We start from the raw sequence: 21,930 nt of genomic DNA, 5'->3' as shown, positions 1-21,930 counted from the left end.
GCAATTATTTCTTTATATACTGACATATGGACAAACTAAGCACAAGGCAATTATTTTTTAGTTTGTACTCTTATCGATTTCAAAGGAAGCCCTCTGTTTACGGTTCAAGAATGAAAACTTAACTCAGGCCTTAATATAAATGTTTAAATTTCATTTTGAAGTTTACAAAATGCTCGCAAATAAAAGAAACATAAAATATATTTCTATTCTGCACTCCTGTTCATATTTATTTAAATTTTCTAAAGAACTTGAGGCAATTTAATAAAGATTGAAAAATGATGGTCCAAGGATTGCATTCCTTTTCCCTATCTCTATTTAGGGAAAAATGTGGCCCTTGAAAATATGAGTCCTACATAGACAGAGATTGAAAAAAAACCCAACAATACAAGCAAGTGACATTGGAACAGTTACTGAGAAGGAAGGAATGACTCTATCTTGGACACATCACATCAGCTTTTGTACAAATTGTTCTGGCTGAACTCTCACAGCGATCTCTGTTGCAGGATCTCTGGGTTTTGTTGGCCTAATGCAGATCAGTCACATTCTGGCCCTCCAAAAATGCCCGTGCAGCTTTGGAGAGTGCCACAGCATCAAAGTCCAGGAACACCCTGGCAGCTTCCTGCAATGTGAAAATATCTGGTTCAAGTACTGATGCAGACGACCTTATGAGATTTGACCTGCTTAATTGCACAATGCAATTTAGCTGTGAACTAAGTTACCTACTGTAACTTGGCTAAAATAGTTACAGCTCTTGTTCCAGCGGAGGACAGTGCATATGTCTCCTCCTGTCTCTAATAATTGTTTCCTTGCTCTGTTCTCATGAATATTGTTGCAGTTCTTGTGTTTCAAAAATACCTTTTTGAAAAAGATATTGCTTTGGGATTTTGTACACATCAAGTTATTAAAATTTTGATGTTAGTATTTCATAAAAGCTATGATATTTCATGAACTGTTTATCAAAAAAATGCAATACTTTGGCAATGGTGCTACAGAGAATAAAAAGAGAAACAGAAAAGAAAATCACACAGTTCAAATCCATCTCAGATGAACTCAAAGTTTACAAGCACAGATACTGTTTTATATAATATTTTCAAAATGTTTACAGATCAGGAGATTCTTTTGGCCTAAGTGCCTGTCAAGATAAGCATAAAGCAAATGACAGAACAAAGCTAGCAATATATTTAAAACACTATGCTTAATCTCCAGTAAAAACAAATTTATTGGTTTAGACAAGACATATGCAAAACTTCTACTTTGTACCCACTGGACTAAAATATTTCAAGAGAGAAAATTTAGAAAACTACTGCACACATTAATACTGTGGTTTGAATGCCACAGACTGCAGGACTAAACCCTGGTACCACTGAAATCAATACTAGAATTTATATTAACTAGTTGAGTGCTAATTTGACTTTACTGGAACTTGCACTTAATTTGGTATATTTGCAACAGGTGCAATGCATGACCAAGTCATACACTTCTCACTGAATGCTCTGAGATTTCTTATACGCACAAGTTTGACCCAGAGGAGGAAATGACTGCAGTGCAACTGTGAGTCATATCGGAGGGCCCTTGAGTTCTTTCTCCTAGTACAGTACTTCTGATGTTTAACCAACTGCAACCACGCCCTTAGGCTCACACGTTTTAAACCAGAAAAGCGAGATTCACCATGTGCAAAACGTGTGTTACAATAGCACTTAAAACTAATAGGATTTTTTTGATAAGGTAGTTTATTTTACCTTCTCAACATGCAACTTGGATTGCTAATGTACAAGGCTGAAATTAAATAATGCTGCAAAAAAGGACTGGTTTATCACATCTTCCTTTGTTTTGTGAGCAAGTGCCATTTCTCCTGTGCTGTGACTTTCTGAAGCAGGGAAATAACTATAAGGAGTCACAGAATATCAGTCCTCCCATTGGCTTCTTCCTCTACAACCTGGAAACACAGGTTTGCTGCTGCTGCCGCCCCTGAAGCACTTAAAAGTATGTGGGTGGCAGCGGTTCAGTTCAGAAGCAGAAGCCACTATACATACTCCTACCCATCCAATGTCCCCTGCCAGCTCTCTGGGCTGCTTTTCCAGCTCAGTGTCCTTTTCCCACTCACTTTTCCCCTTCATTCTTGCTGCACTTCTTGTGGCAGGAAGAACCTGGCCCCAACCCCTCATTTGTGAAATAGCAATATTCAGTTTTGCTGGGGGAATCTCTAATATGAATCTTGACAAAGCACTGATGAAATAGCCACGCCACTCTGAGGCAGGATTGTTAACCTCTTCAGCATCCCCATCTGCTGAGGACCATCCTTTTGTCCTTTTAATACACTCCAGGAAACTTTCATATCTCTCACAGGATACACATAATAGTTTTTTGGACATGATGTCCCTGAAGGATCTAAGACAATCAGACAAGACATCCGATCCCTCCCGTATCTGTAGCTGCTATAATGCATCAGCTCTTGGAAAGGGAAGAAAGAGAAAAGACAAGTAGCTATTGTCCAAATGGAAATCTCCATGCCAGCAATGATAAAAATGTTGCTTTTTCTTCCACTTTGGAATTCCATTCCCATGGTCTATCCTCAGTCTTGAGTGAATTTGAAGATAGCAAGTTAGTTCATTCTTTCCCATTTGGGTAAGACTCTGCAGCTATCATGGGAGGAGGTGGGGGAACTGCTGAAAATGTTCATACTTGCTCAGGGTATTCTTTGAGGATGTTGTTTTGTGGTAAATCCACCAAAGATACCAAGGATTCTCTTTGGAAAAGCAGTGGGAAAAACAAGGAAGTATGTATATTTCTGTTTGGCAGTCCAGAGTTGCCAAAATGAAGAGGAACCACAAGCTTTTATGGTATCATAAGCAAGCTGTACTAGTGTGCAATCTCTATGCCAAATTAAAATATTGCTTGGCTTGTTTTCCTTTTTTTCCTTTTTAACCCAGGACCTTCCAAATGCCCTTCCAAATATACAGAATTCTTCAGTAACCCAGAGAGGTTACTGAAAGAAAGAGGAGGCGAAATCTTTATATACCATAAATTATCTTTCTTTTTAACAATAACTGTGTAGCAAGAATTGACCGGGTTCTTTGGTGATACTTTGCGCTGGTTAAAAGTTCAAGGATCAAACAAAACTGGGAGCAAGATGTTTTTCTGTTCTGCATCTTGATACTGCAGCAACCAAGCTGTTATTTCAAATCTTTATTTCCTCATCAATCACTGCAGTACTACCATTTCATGGGAAGCAGGGTGGCAACGACTTAATGAGATCTTTAGGGAGGAGAGCATCAGCACTGGAGCAATAGTAGAGGAAAAGTGCTGGGAAGCTAAATCAGCACTTTATATTTTCATCAATACACATTTTCAGACGGCTAAACGGTCTGTAAGCTCTCCAGCACAGCTGCCATTTTGAGCAATGGGGATTAAGCAAGTGGTTAAAGCCCAAGGTGAGGAAAAAGCTGGAGTATGATCTGGATGGATGAATGAACTGCTAGATGGGTTGAAACTGGGTGGATTGCTTGAAGAGTAGTAATCAATGGGTTGATGTTTACTTGGTGGCCAGTGCAAGCAGAACACTCTGGGGTCAACACTGGGGCCAGTATTGTTCATTACCTTCATTGTAACTTGGATGATGACACAGGATGCACCTGCAGCAGATTTTCAGACAATATGAACTTAGAAGGGATGGTTCTCAAACCAAACAGTGGAGTTGAGAGGACTTTAAGAAACTTAAAAATTGGGTCAACAGAAACCTCATGAAGTTTAACAAGGAGTGCAAAGTTGTACACATGGGGCTGAATAGTGCCAGGCACCAGCGCAGGCTGCCTAAGCAGCTGAAAAGCATGTGGCTGTCACAGTGGACACCAAGTTGAATATGAGCCAACAGGGTGTTTTCATTGCGAATAAAGTGAACCACAGACTGAGCTACATTAGGAAGGGAGCATGGACAGCAGATGAATAGAAATTATTATCCCTCCTTATTCAGTGCTGCTGAGTCCGCAGCTGGGATAATGTGTCCTGTTTGGGGTTCCTCAGTTCAAGAAGGACATCAAGAAACAGGAGAGGGGCATGCAGAGGGCTGATGAGATGGTAAGTGGCCTACAGCGTATGACTTGTGGAGAGATGTTGAAGATGTTGGGCTTGGTTAGCCTGGCAAAGAAGAAAATGAGGGGAGATGGGCTAACAATCTAAAACTACCTGAAGGGGAATGGCAAAGATCATTGAGCTGAACTCTTCTCAGTAGTAACAAATGGTAAAACAAGGAGCAAAGGCCACAAACTGAGTCACTGGTGTTGTGACTAGATGCATGTGATTGTGTACGGGTGGTGCTGCACAGGAACATACTGCCCAGAAAGGCTGTCAAGTCTCTATCCTTGAAGGCTTTCAAGGGCAGCCTAGGCAAAGCCATGGCTGACCTGAAATGCCAGAGGTCACAGTCCTGCTTCCAGTGGAAGGCTGGACTGGGTAGACCCCAGACATCGCTTCCAACCACCACTTCTATGACTGTAAAAGTCTAACCCACCATAGTGGCCCCCAGATAGTAAGCAAAATTGAGTTACCAATTCCTCCTACTCCTGCCTTCTTCCCTCTCTCCCTTCCTTTGTTCCTGTCTCCCTTTAAGTTATATTATGACATATAATTACCATCATGTTTAAGGGACTAGTAAAAAGTTCCTCCTTTTCAGTTGGGGTTACTCTGCTTGCCATCCAACCATTTTATACAGTTACGATTTCTAAGGCACCAGGGTCAGTCAGGCTTTGTTTACATCTTATTTTACTGGATCAGGCACCTTATGCATCTTTCCTAAAAACTGCAAACTTTTTGTGATACCATAGAATTGTCCTTCCCATTCTTACAAAACAGACATTTTTCCTTATTGAACATCATTTGTACCCTTGCTGCTAGACCTGAACAATTTAATGGTTAAAATTCAAGTAGATCCATACATACTCATCTTCCCAAGAGACAACATAAATCCAAGATTTTAGCCCAGAACCGCAATGACATATGAACCAGAACTGCTGAAGCAGTATGACACAGCTAAGTGAATTCTCCATCAGATCAAACTGTAAAAAGAGAATCTCTGTTAGCACGAGGATTTAAGCACGCAGGTGGCATCTCAAGTACTAGAGGGAACACGGGTTAACAGCCAAACAAATATTTTTGTGACTAGTCATCCCACAATCCCAGTAAATCTCTTTCTGTGGTAGGTTTAATAAAGTATGTTAGCATGTTAGATGATTCACAAATCAAAATGTATGTGTCTCAAACGGGTAAAAACACTAGCCAATAAGCAGCAAGTTTCAAGTGTCAAGCCCGTTGCATTAAACCTTTTAAGAAACCAGACTCCAGCCAAAAAGCTAATGCCAAAGTTAAAATCTGAGATATGAATGCCCATACACTGTTGGGCAAGGTATTATAAAACACAGAGTAATTGGGGAACATGTATACTTCAGAGTGACACACATTTGCAATGCAATACCATCTTTTAAAATGGGATATCTAGTTTTGTTTACGAAGGACAAGTAAATGAGCTCAATCACAAGTCTCTGACACTAATCTAGTTGTTTATTCTGGAAAAGGATTATCTTTTCAAGACTACAATGCAAAGTAGTAAAAGAGTTACGTAAAGACTGAAGCCATAGCAATAGCCCATAGTTGGCCACACACTTGAACCAAAACCAGACAGAAGTGTTTCATATCGATATATTTGATGGACTAGATCTATAATGGAACAGAATATTAAACTTTTAAGAAAAAATAGATGAGATTTGCTGAAACCAGGACACATGTGTAAACAGCACATCGGCCAGAGCATGGTCAAATAAAAATTCAGAAAAAATATATAAAAAGCCCCAAACACATATTTTTAAAGCCCCCCAAACCAATTCTAACAGATTCTGAATCACGATGTTACGTACATAGACAGCATGTATAACATCATTAGAACATTTCTGTTGGTCTCTCCTCATTTTGTCTTCTCTCAAACTACTTCTTACATCTTCTTGAATAGCCTTTATTTATGCTGCACAATGCACTGCTGTAGCACACCAGGATTCCCTGATCATGAAAGTTTTGTCCAGTGGCATACAATCACTTTAGCCTGGGTAAATTCACTGCAGATAGTCAAAGCAATAGTCTGCAATACGCAGAATGTATACCTCATTAATGTCAGATTATTCAGAAAGATACAGCTGAGGTCTGGATACTGCTTTGAAAAAGTAGAAGTATTATTTCTGCGACTCTTCTCCTAAGGGAGGAATATTTTTGAAGCTTATTTATTGCACAAATAAGGTACTATACAATGAAGCTTTCAAGCTTCATTCTTAGGGTGGTTTGGCTACATGAATTCAACCAGCCTCTCTGAAGTAAACATAATCCAACGGCCATTAAGATCTTGATACTGGCTGCTTTTATTGGATTATATCCTCTAACTCACTCAGATGTGAATTTCCGCCGATAACCTGTGCAGCAATAAACTTCATTCAGCCACAAGAGTGTGCATGTGAGAAGACTGCAAATCTCCTCCGCCAAACCAGAATTAGCCGGTATCGCAGGAATGAAAGAGCGAGGAGATTTGAAATTGCAGGGAATGGAGACAAGGCGGTGCAGAAGACGAGCTGCCTGGGGGGCAAGTGGCCCAAGACCGGTGCCAGACCGCTACAGAAAATAAGCCCCGGGGCGGCGAGCGGGGGCGAGGCTGAGGTGGCGCGGGCTGCTGAGCGGAGCCGGGCGCAGGTGGACATCGGAGCCTGCAGCAGCTCTCGGGGAGCGGAGCTGCGCCGCGGGTTTGGCTGACAGCGGGGGCTCGGCGCCGTGGCGGGCTGGGGCGGCGGCGCTGGCGGGGCCCGGCGCGGTGAGTACATCGGAAGGAGCCGGGAGCCGCCGCACGGCACCGGCACCGGCACCGGCACCGGCGCGGGCAGGAGAACGCGCGATAGCCGCGCCGCCCGCGGCAGAGGCGGGCTGGCCCGGGGCGCTGCAGCCCGGCCGCGGGGCCGGGGCGCGGGGCTGCCCGGGGGCGGCGGGAGGCGGCGGCCCCTCCGTGCCGCGGCGCGCTGGGAGCGCCGCCGCCGCCGCCGCAGCGGGGTAACTAGCGGTCATCCTTTGTGCTCCGGCGGGCGGGCGGGCGGCGCCTGCAGCCGCGCCGTCCCCCCAAACGCCGCCCCGCCGCCCGGCCCCGCCGCCGCAGCCCCCGCGGGCCGGCGAGGCGGCTGCGCCCGAGCCCGCGCCCCCGTGCCTGCGCCGCGGGCTCTGCGACAAGCGCCGGCCCCGTGGCAGCCCGGGGCTCGGGGGATGGCAGCGCTCCCCGTCTGAGCAGCGTTTGGCGTAGATGGGCTCAACTTGAATGCTGGGGAAGGCGTAACATGTAAAGCTCCCAAATTTATTATCTTGGGGGGGGTAGTATATCCCCTGCCCGTCGGGCTGCTCCTGTAGCTGCCTGTAACCCTTTACCGAGTAGAGGTACAGCCCCTGATGCAAACTGCCCATTCCCTTGGCACCAAGGGGAGAAGAATGTTTACTACCTGAGCCTATTCCCGCCGTCCCCGGGGACGTGGGACCACTCGTAGGTCACACTGAGGCAGAAGAGCACCGAGGGGTCTCCCGGAGAGGTCTTCTGAGGAGGGCCTGGGAAACAGCCCTCGCAGGCAGAAGGGCAGCAATCCGAGTGTGCAACTTCATGCAAACTTGTGACCCTGGCAGTTAGCTTAGCGTTGTAAACGTTTAATTTCCCCGATTTGCTCTTCCTTGCTGGGCATGCACAGTTAACGCGCTGTGGCTCTGATCTGCAGAAGTGGCTAGTATCCACATCTCCAGTGAAGTCATCGACAACTGAAGTACTTAGCGTATTAGCAAGCTCAAGTTAGACTGCCAAAACTTATGACACCCAAAATAAACTATGTTTTTAACAATGTTTTTTCTGTATGTCTTCAAAAGAGAAATAATTACGTGTGGCATGTCTAGTGGGAATACTGTGAAGCAAAACTCATTACTATTTATAATGCGTTTATGAGTTAGCCATTGGAAGTGCCTTTAAAGCACTATTTTATTCTATACTTTTTGACACTAGGGCAATCAGGTACTGGAAGAGGTTACCCAAGTATATGTAAATTACATATCATATGGACTTTTTATATCACTATCAGATGTTTTTCGATGCTCCAGTTCAACTACAGGCTAGAGAGCCGTAGCTCCACTGATGGTACAGGGAACTTGGGTGTTTTGCTGCTAACTTTGGTCTTATTACAGCACCTGCATTTGTCCCTAAAATAGCTCATGACTCAGATTTTCAAAAAAGCTCCACATCTTTGTGGGCACTAATGTTTGGGCCAGTTTTCTAAGAGCTCTGCATGCTGTGTGTGCATGCAATATAAAAAGCTTTTCTGAAAAAAAAATGTAGTTCTTCTCCAGCTGACCAAACAAGAATCCAGATTATTCTGCCTTTAAGTGTGATCCCTTGTGAGGGGCTGTATTGAAACACTGTTACTGTGAGTGGGTCTTTACTACCTTGCTCATTGGGGAAATAGGGCTGGCTTCCCAAATCAGCTGCTGTCATTTTCATTGCAGTTTCTCTAGGATTTCACAATGGCAAAGAGCCCCCTGGGCTTCTCTGCCTTCCGTGATACTGTGTTCTTGGCAGTGTGGTGGTGTGGGAAGAAGGCTGAGGGCAGGTAAGTGCATTTCTCCTGGGTGCAATAGGCCATGGGGCGATAAGGCAGTAGTGGGGAGAGGATCCAGACACCCTGTCCTTGCTTTGTCCAGAGCCTGAGAGTTTGTGCAATTATTGGAAATGACCATCCCTGCTTTTGAGTATATTCACTCTGAACTTGTGATGTTAGTGGAAAGTTAATAGTGTAAAGGTAATAATAAGGAAGAATCTGGTTCAAAGGGAAAATACATTGTCCTGGTTTCAGCTGGGATAGAATTAACTGTCTTTCTAGTAGCTGGTACAGTGCTATGTTTTGAGTTCAGTATGCGAAGAATGTTGATAACACTGATGTTTTTAGTTGTTGCTCAGTAGTGTTTAGACTAAAGTCAAGGATTTTTCAGCTTCTCATGCCCAGCCAGCAAGAAAGCTGGAGGGGCACAAGAAGTTGGCACAGGACAGAGCCAGGGCACCTGACCCAAACTGGCCAAAGGGGTATTCCATACCATGTGACGTCCCATCTAGTATAGGAACTGGGAGGTGGGGGCGGGGAATCGCCGCTCGGGGACTGGCTGGGTGTCAGTCAGCAGGTGGTGAGCAATTGCACTGCGCATCATTTGTACATTCCAATCCTTTTATTATTGCTGTTGTCATTTTATTAGTGTTATCATTATCATTAGTTTCTTCTTTTCTGTTCTATTAAACCGTTCTTATCTCAACCCATGGGTTTTGCTTCTTTTCCCGATTTTCTCCCCCATCCCACTGGGTGGGGGGAGTGAGTGAGCGGCTGCGTGGTGTTTAGTTGCTGGCTGGGGTTAAACCACGACATATATGCATTTTCTGAAGATTTGTGGGGGTTGATGCAAGCATGACATTAACTTGCATCTACTCAATGAGCCTGTTCTGTCAGTAAGATTGCAAAAACGAGTGTCATATCTTTGCATCTCAATGTCAATTATTTCTGCTTTAAATAATTTAAAATATATAAAAGATGTATCTATTTCCTATTCAAAGAAGAAAATTTCTGTATCCAGTGTCAGCATTCACGTGCACACAAAACCAGTTAAAAGCATGAAAGAGAAAGGTGAGGCTCCACATTTAATCCTGACTCTGAATCTTCAGTTGCATAATTTTGTATTCCATTATCTAAGACATACTGTAAGATCATCATACTTTTTCATTAATCTTAATGCTTAACAGCTTGCAATTTTCCTTCATTCTGCTACTTCTGATTATTTCCCATTAGCATGATTATTCACTATCTTTATTACCTTTATGCAGTTAGTATTTCTCTCTCTTGTGAGTGGGCTGAATCCTCCGTAAGTAGTCATATAAATTACATCAATGGGGGATCTAGCTCCAAGTACACTAACAGGAGAGAGTTGAGATGTCATCTTTAAGACCTACCCTCTGTAGAGGAAGGATGAAGTATAAATTTAACTAAGGCTGTCCCAGGCTGTCCTCTTATGTTCAAGAAAAAGTCTGCACCACCGCATGGCTCTGACTTGTTCCCCTGCTACCCTTCCTGCCTCAAACACCCTGCAGGATCTCTAGAAAGACCTCTAAGCATAATCCCCCTTCTCTCTGCCTCTTGATTTGGAAAGAGAAAGCCAGTAAGTCATTTCAGTGTGTGTTTCCACTGGCACCCAGGTATGGACTCATCAATTGGTCCCAGCTTATCTGCTCGTGCGGCAAGTATTCAATGTGCACAGTTCATCCTTGCTGTGTCACCAATACCTTCCATGGCCAAGTTAGGACTAGTGACAACTTAGTCTGTAAAGAGTATCCATCTATGAAAAATTTGATATCAGGAGTACAACATATTTTAGCTCCAGTTCAATGTATGAGGCAAATCATTGTGCTCTTGGAGGAACTTAGGTGTTCAAGCTGCCCTTAGTTACATGTAATTACCTGTAACTGCAAGTAAGGGATATGTGGCACTTAACTACAAAGGTAACTTACCCAGCAGCCAGTCTGCAGAGGTTACATATATCAGCAGGTTTTCACTGTTGTCTGTGAAAGAAACGGTAGCTTTGACCAAGTAGCTGAAACTCCATCTATGTATTAGTATGAAATACTTCAAGGCCTTCTCTGTATGTTTATCTAGCAATAAGAAAAAAAGTAAAATAGTTTGGAAAGGTAGTAACTTGAGAAGCAAAATATACTCAAGTATTTAAAGACAACAGCCCAATTTTTCAGTTAGTACTTAATCTGAATTACTCTATTGACTGCCAGGTTTCAGTAGTGAGGACCTAGCTCTGAGGCACACCTTCTGAGGGCTCACAGAATACATAAGGAGCTTTTTTAAACAGTTTTTGATAACTTTCTTCTCTCTTTTGACTGTTGTGAAGCTGATGGCTCTTTTTATTTCTCCAGAGAAGAAGAGAAGACAAAAAATTACCATCTCTGATAATTTGTATCATTACATTTCTAGTCTCCATGGAAACCTATGTGGTGCTCCACAGTTGGGTAACATTTCAGTATGTTGCAGCAGAAATCAGATGGAGGGAAGACTGGGTTCTGCACCTTGCCTGCTAATCAATTAAAAGTGGTTTTGAAATTATTTCCACATTGTGTTGCAATCATTTACAGTAACAATGGAAGAAATCAAAGTAATCAAATTAAGCTATTATGGCCTGATCCTACATACACCTGTGCAGATAACTCTGCCCCTCAGTTTGATTCTGATAGGCATTGACATGAATTTGGAAGAATTATTTGGTTTTAGTAGGATTATATGGATTAATACTATGGAAACTGAAAGCATAATAGCAAACTGTTTGTCAAGCTGACTCTAATAAAAAGCTTGCCAGAGAGGTAGTAACAATCCCCTTGTTGTAATTTATGTAAGCAAAGCATTTTGAAAATCAAGAACCTTAAGTCTTTATCTTTCTCGGTCTTCACTCTTGTTCTTCCACTACTAAGGAAGAAACACATCTCAGAACTGGTTTCCTGTGAAAAGATACAGTAACTTCATCTGCCTGCCTCTTCAGGATTTCCTTGTTTTTTATTCCAAGCTTTATCAACTTGAACACAAAGGCACATAATCTTACGGGGACAGCAGAAGGTGATACAGAGAAGGAATATACGGGGAGAGACCAGTCTTTTTTTGTGACCACAGTCAACCCATGAAGAGTGAGTGCTCTCAGCCACCTACAAGTAAGTAAAGTATATAGTAATGGAAATAATGCAGCCTACTGTCAACCTGTAAATACTCCTGCATAGACAGCCATGATAATAAGAAATACCTTAATTAGAGAATTTTCTAAGCATCTTAGATTTGAACAATGAAAACCCAGTATTCACTTTACAACTGCACTAAACCACAGTGGTGAAATACGGTAGTGATTTATGCTATTCACTATAACCAAACTACAAAATCTGATCATTTTGTATGTATTTTGAAGGTATTTACTGCATTTGTTTCAGAATACTGTGGAGAAAATGTATGCTAGTCGAGAGGATATTGGATACGATTTTGGAGATGACTCAAAAGTGGGAAGTAAGCCAGTTAAGCCTAATCCAAACATCGATGGAGGATGGGCTTGGATGATTGTACTTTCCTCTTTCCTTGTGCACATACTTATCATGGGGTCCCAAATGGCCCTTGGAATACTCAACATGGAATGGCTTGAAGAGTTTAACCAAAGTCGTGGCTTAACAGCATGGGTTAGCTCCCTCAGCATGGGCATTACACTTATTGTAGGTATGTTCCATAATTTATTTCAAAACTACATAAATTTTTAGAATATGTTTGCCACTCATCCCTCAAGTATTTTCATACAGTTTTCCATTTTATTAGCAGAGCTGCCCAAGTTCTCCTGAGTTGCCTTTTTAAAGTCACCAGGACAAATTTTACAAATTAGAGGGAGAAAGGGAACAACAGGGAAGATGACAGAGAAGACAATTACTCCAGGAGACAGCATGAGCAGGAAAGGATGCCTATGACTTCAAACTCTTACTAGAATTAAGAAAACATATGATCTGTGAAGCTTCTGGTCCTCCCCGTAATCTATCTGGGAGGAGAAAATGTTGAATTTGGACAGTTTATATTTCAGTTTGGCAGCTGAACTAAAATTTATTTTTTAAGTTGTGATTGGATCAACCCAAAATAATATCTGGAGGGATATGTTTGTGTATATATGTACATACACACTTCTGTCTCCCTAAATTAAGATTGAAAAAGTTGTGTTTAGGTCTGCCTAAAATATTCCACTGAAAACAAAATAAAATGTTTACTTTCTAATTACTTGTGAAAAAGGCCTGCATTCCCACAGCTTTAGTATTGAGAGCAACAGGTTCAGTTTCTTACTCTGTTTAAACTCTCCCTTCTTCATGGGGCAACTTTGATTTTAGGTCCTGTGGGTATGTGCTAAGTATTTGGTCAGTTGGTTGAATTTTTCTTTCTACAATTTTAAACAGTAATGAGAAAATAAACTGAATTTCATGAGTAGCCTGATGTTTAACATTTTGTTTAAAACATTAAGAATCTTCATGTGAAAAATATTAAAGCGTGTAGAGAATTAAATAAATAATTTATCATTTTTTCATGGTTTTTAACAGGTCCTTTCATTGGTTTATTCATCAGCATGTGTGGATGCCGCAAGACAGCTATAATTGGAGGGATATTGAATGCCCTAGGTTGGATACTGAGTGCTTATGCCTCCAATGTGCACTACCTCTTCCTTACGTTTGGAGTGACAGCCGGTAAGAGCTGTACTAATGTTTGAAAGTTCTTTCAGTTATTTTTGATTCCTTTGAAGGTTACCTGTGTGAGTAAACAGGGAAGTTAGACTGTAAAGTTATTCCAGCTTTTCCTTCACTCTTTACAGCCTGTTATCTTTTCAAAAAACTTACTTATTTACTCTGTGGATTGGGCCCAATGACTTTTGTTGTCATTTAAGTCTGCCATGTGAAGATGGTGTTTTTTTTATCACTTTCTCCCGAGTGAATGTATTACAGGACATTTTCAGTTAGAAGAATTAATGTAACTCAAACTCTAACGAGTAGAATTGAAAGATGATAAAACACTGTTGAATTACATATCTAGCTAACTAACTCCTCTCTTTGTCACAGGAAGAAACAGCAAATGTTTTCTACAGGAGTTGCTTCACATTAATAAAGTACCAGATTATGATAACTATGTACTGCTTCAAAACCCATTTTAAAGGGCATTGTGGGTTCCTGCTGGTAGGCAGCTAAGCTTCACACAGCTGCTTGCTTACTCTCCTGCAGTGGGATGGGGCAAAGAATCAGAAGGGTAAAAGTGAGATAAAGAGTTTAATACGTAAAGCAAAAGCTGCATGCACAAGCAAAGCAAAACAAGGAATTCATTCACTACTTCCCATGGGCAGGCAGGTGTTTAGCCATTTCCAGGAAAGCAGGGCTTCATCATGTGTAACCATTACTGTGGAAGACAAATGCCACAACTCCGAATATGCTCACTTCCTCCTTCTTTCCCCCAGTTTTATTGCTGAGCAAGACGTCATATGGTATGGGGTGTCCCTTTGGTCGGTTGGGGTCACTTGTCCCACTGTGTCCTCTCCCAGCTTCTTGTGCACCCTCAGCCCACTCACTGGCGGGGCATGTGAGGAACAGAAAAGCCCTTGATGCTGTGTAAGTACTGTCCAGCAACGGCTAAAATGTCCCTGTGTTACCAACAGTGTTTGGGTCACAAATGCAAAACATAGCACCATATGAGCTACTATGGAGAAAATTAACTCTATCCCAGCCTCAATAGCATACCCATACCATAGATTTCAGTAATGTAAATTCCTGAACAACAAACAATAATTACAGGCAGGGTTCCACCCTTTTTGGAATTTCTGTTTCCATATATATTGAGTATAATTAAGCAGACAGGAATCTACACACTCTTTCTCTCAGCCCTTGCTGCTTTTCAGAAAGAGCATACACAAAATATCAGCCAAAAGGCAGAGATTATGCAGAGAATTTAAAGAGGGATGAAAGTCATATTTTCAGAAAAAATCCGAGCCAAGTTTTTACATGAGGTGAAGAAGTGAGATGCTGTTGCATGAGTAATTCTGGCCAGAAAACCGGTGTAGAGGTGCCTGAGATGCCCTCGCTCACCATCTCCTCACGCACCGTGCCTGCACTCATGATCCCCTCACTTACCCATCGCCTCAGCCCCCATCCACTCACTCCCCCCCCCCCCGCTTGCTTACAGTCACCTCACTCACTGCCGCCTCAGGGAAGTTTCTTTCATGTTCTCATGGCTGCTAGATGTAAGACTGCTGTTCACTTACAGTGGCTGCCTCCTGCTGCGGTCACTTCTGGGCCTCCACGCAGGGCTTGCGGGCTTACTGATGGCTCCTGTTCTCCCTGTTGGTGACCCGCCTTTCCAGATGCCCTCACACAGTACGTCCCTACGATCCCAACCTTGTTCCCCCAGCCGCAGCCACCCTGCTGCCTCAGCTCCTCTTTCCCAAAGTGCCCCTCACCTCAGCATGGTTCCCCTCGCCCAGCTCCTCACAGCCTTGTCCCCTCACCTACTGGCCGATAGCTTCATCTCAGCTCCACGGGCTCTCCTCTCCGCAGCAGCAGTGGAGGGGGGGCAGAGGAGACTTCTCCCCCATCAACCGTCCCGGGGAGCCCCAGGGTGGGCGCCTGGAGCCGGTGGCAGCAGAGAGTCCCCGTGGGCTGGGGGGCAAAATGCCCCCTGAGGCCCCGCGTGGGGGGCTGGGGGAGGAGAGCAGAGCCGGCCCTGCCGCCGCCGTTGTGGTGTAGGGTGACAAATCTGTGAGGAAAAGGAGTGGTGAGGCCTGTGGCCCCTGTATTTACCTGTGAAGGTGGCATGCCTTTGCATGTAATTAGACCACCTTTTGCTATGTAGCCCACAGAATGAAAAGATAAGATGAAACAATTTTAAAAACATCTTACTTCTCGGGATGCGCAGGGAAGCGCAGTAAACACTAACGCAAGCCCAACCCCGGGCTGTTTTTTCACAGCAGTCAACAGCAGGCCGGTGTCTGAGGAATCAGGCAGTCTTCTGGGGGGCAGAGAGATTTCCTTCGAGTTTGTGGCTGGGTTTGGGGAGGGAGACCTTGTGCAAAATAAAAACCTGATCATGTATTTGCATAGCAAAGAAATAAATACTTCTAACAGGTGAAACAGGTACACTGCTGTGATGTTGAGGTGCTTTTTTTCAGGCTTTGATGGAATAACCGCTCTTTCCCCGATCTAGCTGTAGCTAGATCATGCTGTAGCTGCATGTAGCTATGTTATCAGCTATTTAGGAAAACTTTTAAGCCCAAAACACTCTTCTAAATTACAATCAGTGAATTTGAAAGCATCTTCTGCATATACCTCTTCTGGTCCACATCCCCTCTGTCAGGAATTTGCTGTGAGAAAAACTGGGCAACTTTTACCTTTAATGATGTGTTTGCACATCTCTCAACACTTTCTACTGTACCATTAAGACCCTGTTTTTTAACAAGTGAGGGGTTTTCTACAAAATTAGAGATCTGCCTTTTAAGGATATGCCTGTGCAGCTACTGTGTGGCCCTCCCCTGGAGTGCCCAAAGAGAGACCTGGAAGCCACCCAAGGTCCCACCACCGGGCTAACATCCTGTCCTGTCTCCTGAAACTTATCTCACGGTCACTGTGGCTCCACAGTTACAAAGCAAGGACAAAAACTCAGTCTGGATCTTCATTGCTGGTGAACTTAGGCAAAAGCAACAAGATGGTGGGCCCACTAAGCAATCTCTGGTCACTGATACAATCAGATGCAAGTATTGCAAATGCAGGTATTTTAAAATAGGTTTTGTTTATGTTTGTCCCCATATTAACTGTCACTGATTTATTGTGGGATGTTTGGGACTTTCTGGAGGGGTCATGCTGAACTGAACTAAAGGTTTTATTTTCCATGTGTTTCAGTTTCTCCCTCAGTTAAATAGCAGTATTGTATTCTCACTGGAATGAGCATTGCAAATTTTGGAAAATACGAGACAGAAATGGAAGCTAACATGAGAATTGAGTATTCATTCTCGGTTTTACTGCTATGCTTGCACAAAAGTTGGGAATAAAACTGATTTGTTTTTCACCGCTTTTTATCTTGTTGGCAAAATGTTCAGATTGATTTCAGTTTTTATTTTTGTAGGCATTGGAAGTGGCATGGTTTATCTGCCTGCAGTGGTCATGGTAGGACAATATTTTCAGAAGAGAAGAGCGCTTGCACAGGGACTCAGTACCACGGGAACAGGATTTGGAGCTTTCCTAATGACTGCCTTACTGAAGTACCTTTGCATCGAATTTGGGTGGAGGAATGCCATGTTCATCCAGGGCGCCATCTCCCTGAACCTTTGTGTCTGCGGGGCACTTATGAGACCACTCTCTCACAAAGACATTGTTAGTGAAAAATACGTTGTGAGAAGTAATAGTGAAGATAATCAGGCAAAAGTTCTGTCCCACTCTGCAGAGACTATAAAATCTAATGGAGTCCTCGGTGAAGAACCAGAAAAAAAAGAAGCAGCAACAAATGAAGAAGTGCTTGACAGTGTTCAGCACATAGAAATTGGAGCTAAATCTAGAAGTGGAAGGAATATGTACGGACTGCGCATTCTTAAGACAGTGAGCCAGCTGACAGTTACTGTCAGGAAGGGCTTTGCAATATGGTACTCCAGCTACTTTGGAGCTGCATCACTGTTTACCAATAGAGTATTTGTGGCCTTTATAATTTGGGCTTTGTTTGCCTATAGCAGCTTTGTCATTCCCTTTATTCATCTTCCAGAAATAGTCAAGCAGTACAACTTATCTAGTCAGAACAATGTATTTCCTTTGACATCCATTATAGCCATTGTTCATATTTTTGGTAAAGTGATCCTTGGAATCATCTCTGATCTCCCATGCATCAGTACATGGAACGTCTTCCTCATGGCTAACTTTACCCTGGTCACCTGCATTCTTACTTTGCCACTAATGCAAACATACGTTAGCCTGGCTGTGGTTTGTGCTCTAATAGGATTTTCTAGTGGCTATTTTTCTCTAATGCCTGTTGTGACTGAAGATTTAGTTGGAACTAAACACCTTGCAAATGCCTATGGCATCATCATTTGTGCCAATGGAATATCTGCATTGTTTGGACCACCCTTTGCAGGTAAAAAGTTCAAATTGCTAACCAACAGATATTTGTATAATAACCATGTGACTTGTTATATTATTAAGCTTTCTTATGGTATGAGTGTGTGTAGTTAACAAAATTACAGCTGCTCCAGGATGGACCATAACATCCAGCTTTACATTGTACAAATTTACAGATCCCATCTGCTGGGTACCAGCTCACTATTCACACACTACAAATTACAATCCTTGCAAATAACCCCAAATCTACTACAATCTATCCTTTCAATGGTATGTGTCCTCAGAATATTATCATATACTTTTTTAAAATGAGAAAGGTTTAACCTATTTTTATTTGTTTTGTTTAGTATATGCACTAAATATACTCATGCCTCTATCTAGATGAAAAAATGTTGAATAATTTTCAGGGTAGGCAGGTGTTCGTACCATAGTATTACCCCCAAGAACTATAAAGTGTGTTTGGGTGTCACCACTCTGTTGATTTAACTAACTTAGTTTTGCCTTTCTTCAGCCAGAAATACCTACTTTGGGGACTGCACTGCTCATGATCTCTTTACTGTCATCCACAGCAGAAGTAGATGTATGTTATCCCTAAAGTTACTTAGGTTTAAACAAACATTCATTATAAATTTTCTCATAGAAAGAGGCGGGAAAGTACAGAAGAGATCTAGGTACTGATTGTCAATACTATAGCCAGACTACAGCTATCTTTTACAGAGATGCAAATCAGAAGAAAGCAGCAAGAAACCTTGTGAGTAATGGCTGTGATTAGCCAGGGATGGCACTAGGCTGACCTGAAGCTATTAGCAGCACAAGCAACCCAGAAAAGCGACAACGCTCTCACCTTCTCTCCCCACCACTGCGTGAGCCGATACGATTTAGAAGAAAGCTCATTCAGTGCCCTTTGAAAAGCAGCAGTGTTTTACTCTACCATATATTCTTTCAGCACCTCTCAGTCTGTGCTGAACATGTCTTTGTATTTGGTCATTAGTAACGAAGCAAATAATAGGATGCAAGTAGTTGATGTCAAAAAAGCGTCTGATCTTGGGGTTACATCCAAATGCAACCAGCACGACATGAGGGAATTTTGCTATTTTGGGCTCTCAAAACTTTCTGAATTAACTTTAATGTATTTTTGCAAAGGAATTAAGGTTGGAATGAGAGTAATTGCAGTACTGAGATTGTATCTCTTAAAAAGTCTTTTATCGGTATGTGAGTCTTTGAGAAAGCTAATGGGAATGTGTGTGCTTGCGCAAAGCACAGCATTTGAACTAGCCTGCAATATCAGGCATTTTACAAAGACAATACTAGGGTGGAAGAACTAATTAGTTTGGGATTCCAAAATGTCTATTTTAAAGTCAGACCTGTTTTAACTTGTTTGGAAAATGTACAGTTTTAGAGAGAAGCTTGCTTGGCTTCTTAGGATGGCACATAGCTAGAGTCCCATTTTAAGACTTCCATGATACTTAAATGAGGGGATAGGTTTTGCACTGGTTTTGGGTTTTGGTGAATGAACAAGAGGTTTTGTTAATGTTATGTTTCCATCTGTAGTAGCATCTAGAAGAGGAGACAATCACCACCTCTTTTTTCCACACAACATCTATGGATTTGACTGAAATGTCATGAGAGAAATGTGCAGTATTTTTCATATTTTCCCATGCAATATACCTTGTTGTCAAGCTTTGTAACAAACATGTTTTGTCCTTATTTTGCAGGCTGGATCTATGACATCACACATAAATACGATTTTTCTTTTTACATATCTGGCTTGCTATACATGGTGGGAATAATATTTTTACTTATACAACCTTGTATTCAAAAGAAACAACCAAGAGAAAAATCTACAGAAGAAGCACAAGTACAGAACAAATTCTAGAAGTTTTTTTCTGAATTTTTTTGTTTTCATGTTTCTATTGTTTGACAGTATGAAGCTGTTTTTCTTATGGAACCAACTACATTGAGCTGTACTTAAGTGAAAAGCAAATGTGCTCCAAAATGCCAATAAATTATTAGAAATATGCTTTTAAAATGAGTTAAGGTCTTTTACTTTAGGACTAACAAATACAGCGATTAAAAGCACCCTGCTAGTCTTAAAATTGGAACAATGCTAGGAGCCTTTACCCTTGCTTCTCTTTTAACTTTTCACCACTACCCATTGGTGAAACTCCATTGACTGCAGTGCAGTTACTCCTGATTTACACTAGTCCTACAAGAGAATTTGATCAGGATATGAATAGTTTATAAAAGTCCTTCCTACTATGTATTCTGTCTGATAAAAGATTAGTTACTGAGTATGAGAAAATGATTGTATTTCTTACCTGGCTAGTCAAGTACTGTTGAAATGCTGGTACAATAATTCAGTTAATTCAGTGTATTAAAATTACTATTTCTATCACGCAAAACTGAAGAAAAGTTCTTATATTTTTCTGAAACAACTCTCTACTTCAAGGATTTTTTTATTTTATTTTTTTAAAGTATCAACTGCATAATAAGGTAGCCATCCTCAATACATAGGCGGCATTATAAATGCTGTGACACTTAATGTTTCTGAAGTAAAACAAACATAAAAGCAAAACCAGGCAACATATGGAAAATATTCACAAACTGGAAAATGTTTCCAGGAACAGTTTGAAGTTTCTGGCTGCTTACCTAATTAGAGGTATTGTAGAACTTCGTAACATCATTGCCATTGACTCCTTCCATGGGACTTGTTTGTCAAGTAAACAGTACTAAAGAAACAGAGCTGGGCAAAATTGGCCAAATACAGTTTTAGAAAGAACTGGACTACAGCATGCTAAATTTTGTTACAATTAATTTAATAATAACAGCTTACATTATGAGCAGTCATGTTGCTGCTCATAATGTATGCCATGAACTGTCTAAGACTGGTCGCATTTGAGATGTTTATTCACTAGAAAATTAGATAATCCAGACCATGGAAGAGCTAAAGACCATTTAAAATATTCAAATAAATTTTCTTAAACAACATTAAGCGACTGGTAATCAATGCAGAATGTTTTGCATGGTGGTACAAGACATACTTTTTTCAGCTTTGAGAGTTGAGTCTGATGTTAATTTTCCTACCAAATAAAAGTCACTGTAGTTTTTTTTCCTGCTAGCCTTATGAAAGTTTTTTCATGGCAAATCAGGTTCGTAGTTTAATACTGATACATGCTGCTGGAATTCTTTAAAACCAATTGATACTGTTCAATTATATTGAACAAATATTGCAAAACAGTTCATTATATCATTATACAGATCTTTTTTATAGCTGCAAGGTTGGTTAAAAAGAAGTTCTGAACCACAACTCGTATTGTTCTATATTGGAATTCACTGGCTTCTTAGTTTCACACTTCTACAACTGTTGGCAGGGACATACTTTAAAATAGATCACTGAAATGAGCCAAGTTAAAAAAGAAAACCTTAGGAAAACCCCAAACTACTTGAAGATTAAAATCAGTTCATTCATATAGGATAGTTATGTATGGCCTTTAAAATTCATATTGAAACAACTGAGGTGGCAGTGAACTGCAACACATGGTGTGAACACACAGTCAGTAATTTCTTACCGTCGGCTTTTTTGTTGGAGAAAATGTTCATGTAAATTACACTTTCACATCAGTTCTTCTGTTACAGGTTTAATGTCTTCTTGGTGTGAATGCTGCTGCTAGTTTATTTTAACTGAGTTATTGGTAAAATATTGGTAAAATTGGTAAAAAATTTCCTTTTTTATCTTTTTGAAAGATATGTACCCTTTATACTTGGATCTTCACTTTGTCTTTTGTCAAAATCAACTTTATTTGCATATTGTAATGAATAATATGTTGTTCACTTATAAGATCTGCAATATATCTTTCTACAGAAGTCCTTGCTAGGCCATATGATGGGAATAAACTTATATTACCCCAAATTCCACTTTCTGTTCATTTACTAATTAAGTAAGTTCATTTTTTTAAGCTTAAAAATGAAGATTCTCCTGCAAAATGATTGTTCTTATTTCTCGTAACAGAAGTGACAGGTACATGGTTAATCAAGGAGAACAGAAGGTGGGCTGACAAAGTCGACTTAAATTAGGATTTTAAATTAATATTCGCTCAGTCCATATTGGCTAGCATGGGTTCTAGTTTCCTAATCTGAAACTGCCTAAATCTGTTATGAGAGCATACGCTAAGAAAAAATTCATTAGTGGTAAATTGACA

General features: G+C 41.3%; 1 protein-coding gene across 5 annotated transcripts; it reads left to right on the top strand.

Annotated features, from left to right (window-relative positions):
* Positions 1–6,444: 6,444 nt before the first annotated feature.
* Positions 6,445–19,760, top strand: SLC16A14 (solute carrier family 16 member 14). 5 transcript variants are annotated; one of them, XM_052804178.1, is made up of 7 exons: positions 6,445–6,841; positions 8,554–8,657; positions 11,650–11,791; positions 12,062–12,338; positions 13,196–13,339; positions 16,752–17,747; positions 19,447–19,760. In XM_052804178.1, the coding sequence occupies exons 4-7, from the start codon at positions 12,077–12,079 to the stop codon at positions 19,605–19,607; spliced, it is 1,563 nt and encodes a 520-aa protein (XP_052660138.1). In that variant the 5' UTR covers positions 6,445–6,841; positions 8,554–8,657; positions 11,650–11,791; positions 12,062–12,076; the 3' UTR covers positions 19,608–19,760. The 5 variants fall into 5 exon arrangements, with proteins under 5 accessions (XP_052660138.1, XP_052660135.1, XP_052660134.1 ...); XM_052804175.1 differs by lacking the exon at positions 8,554–8,657; XM_052804174.1 differs by lacking the exon at positions 8,554–8,657 and having other exon boundaries at positions 11,558–11,791.
* Positions 19,761–21,930: the final 2,170 nt, after the last annotated feature.

This window comes from Harpia harpyja, chromosome 12, assembly GCF_026419915.1.
Source record: "Harpia harpyja isolate bHarHar1 chromosome 12, bHarHar1 primary haplotype, whole genome shotgun sequence".
In the NCBI taxonomy this organism is placed as follows: Eukaryota; Metazoa; Chordata; class Aves; order Accipitriformes; family Accipitridae; genus Harpia; species Harpia harpyja.
This window is presented reverse-complemented; position numbering and strand designations above follow the sequence as displayed.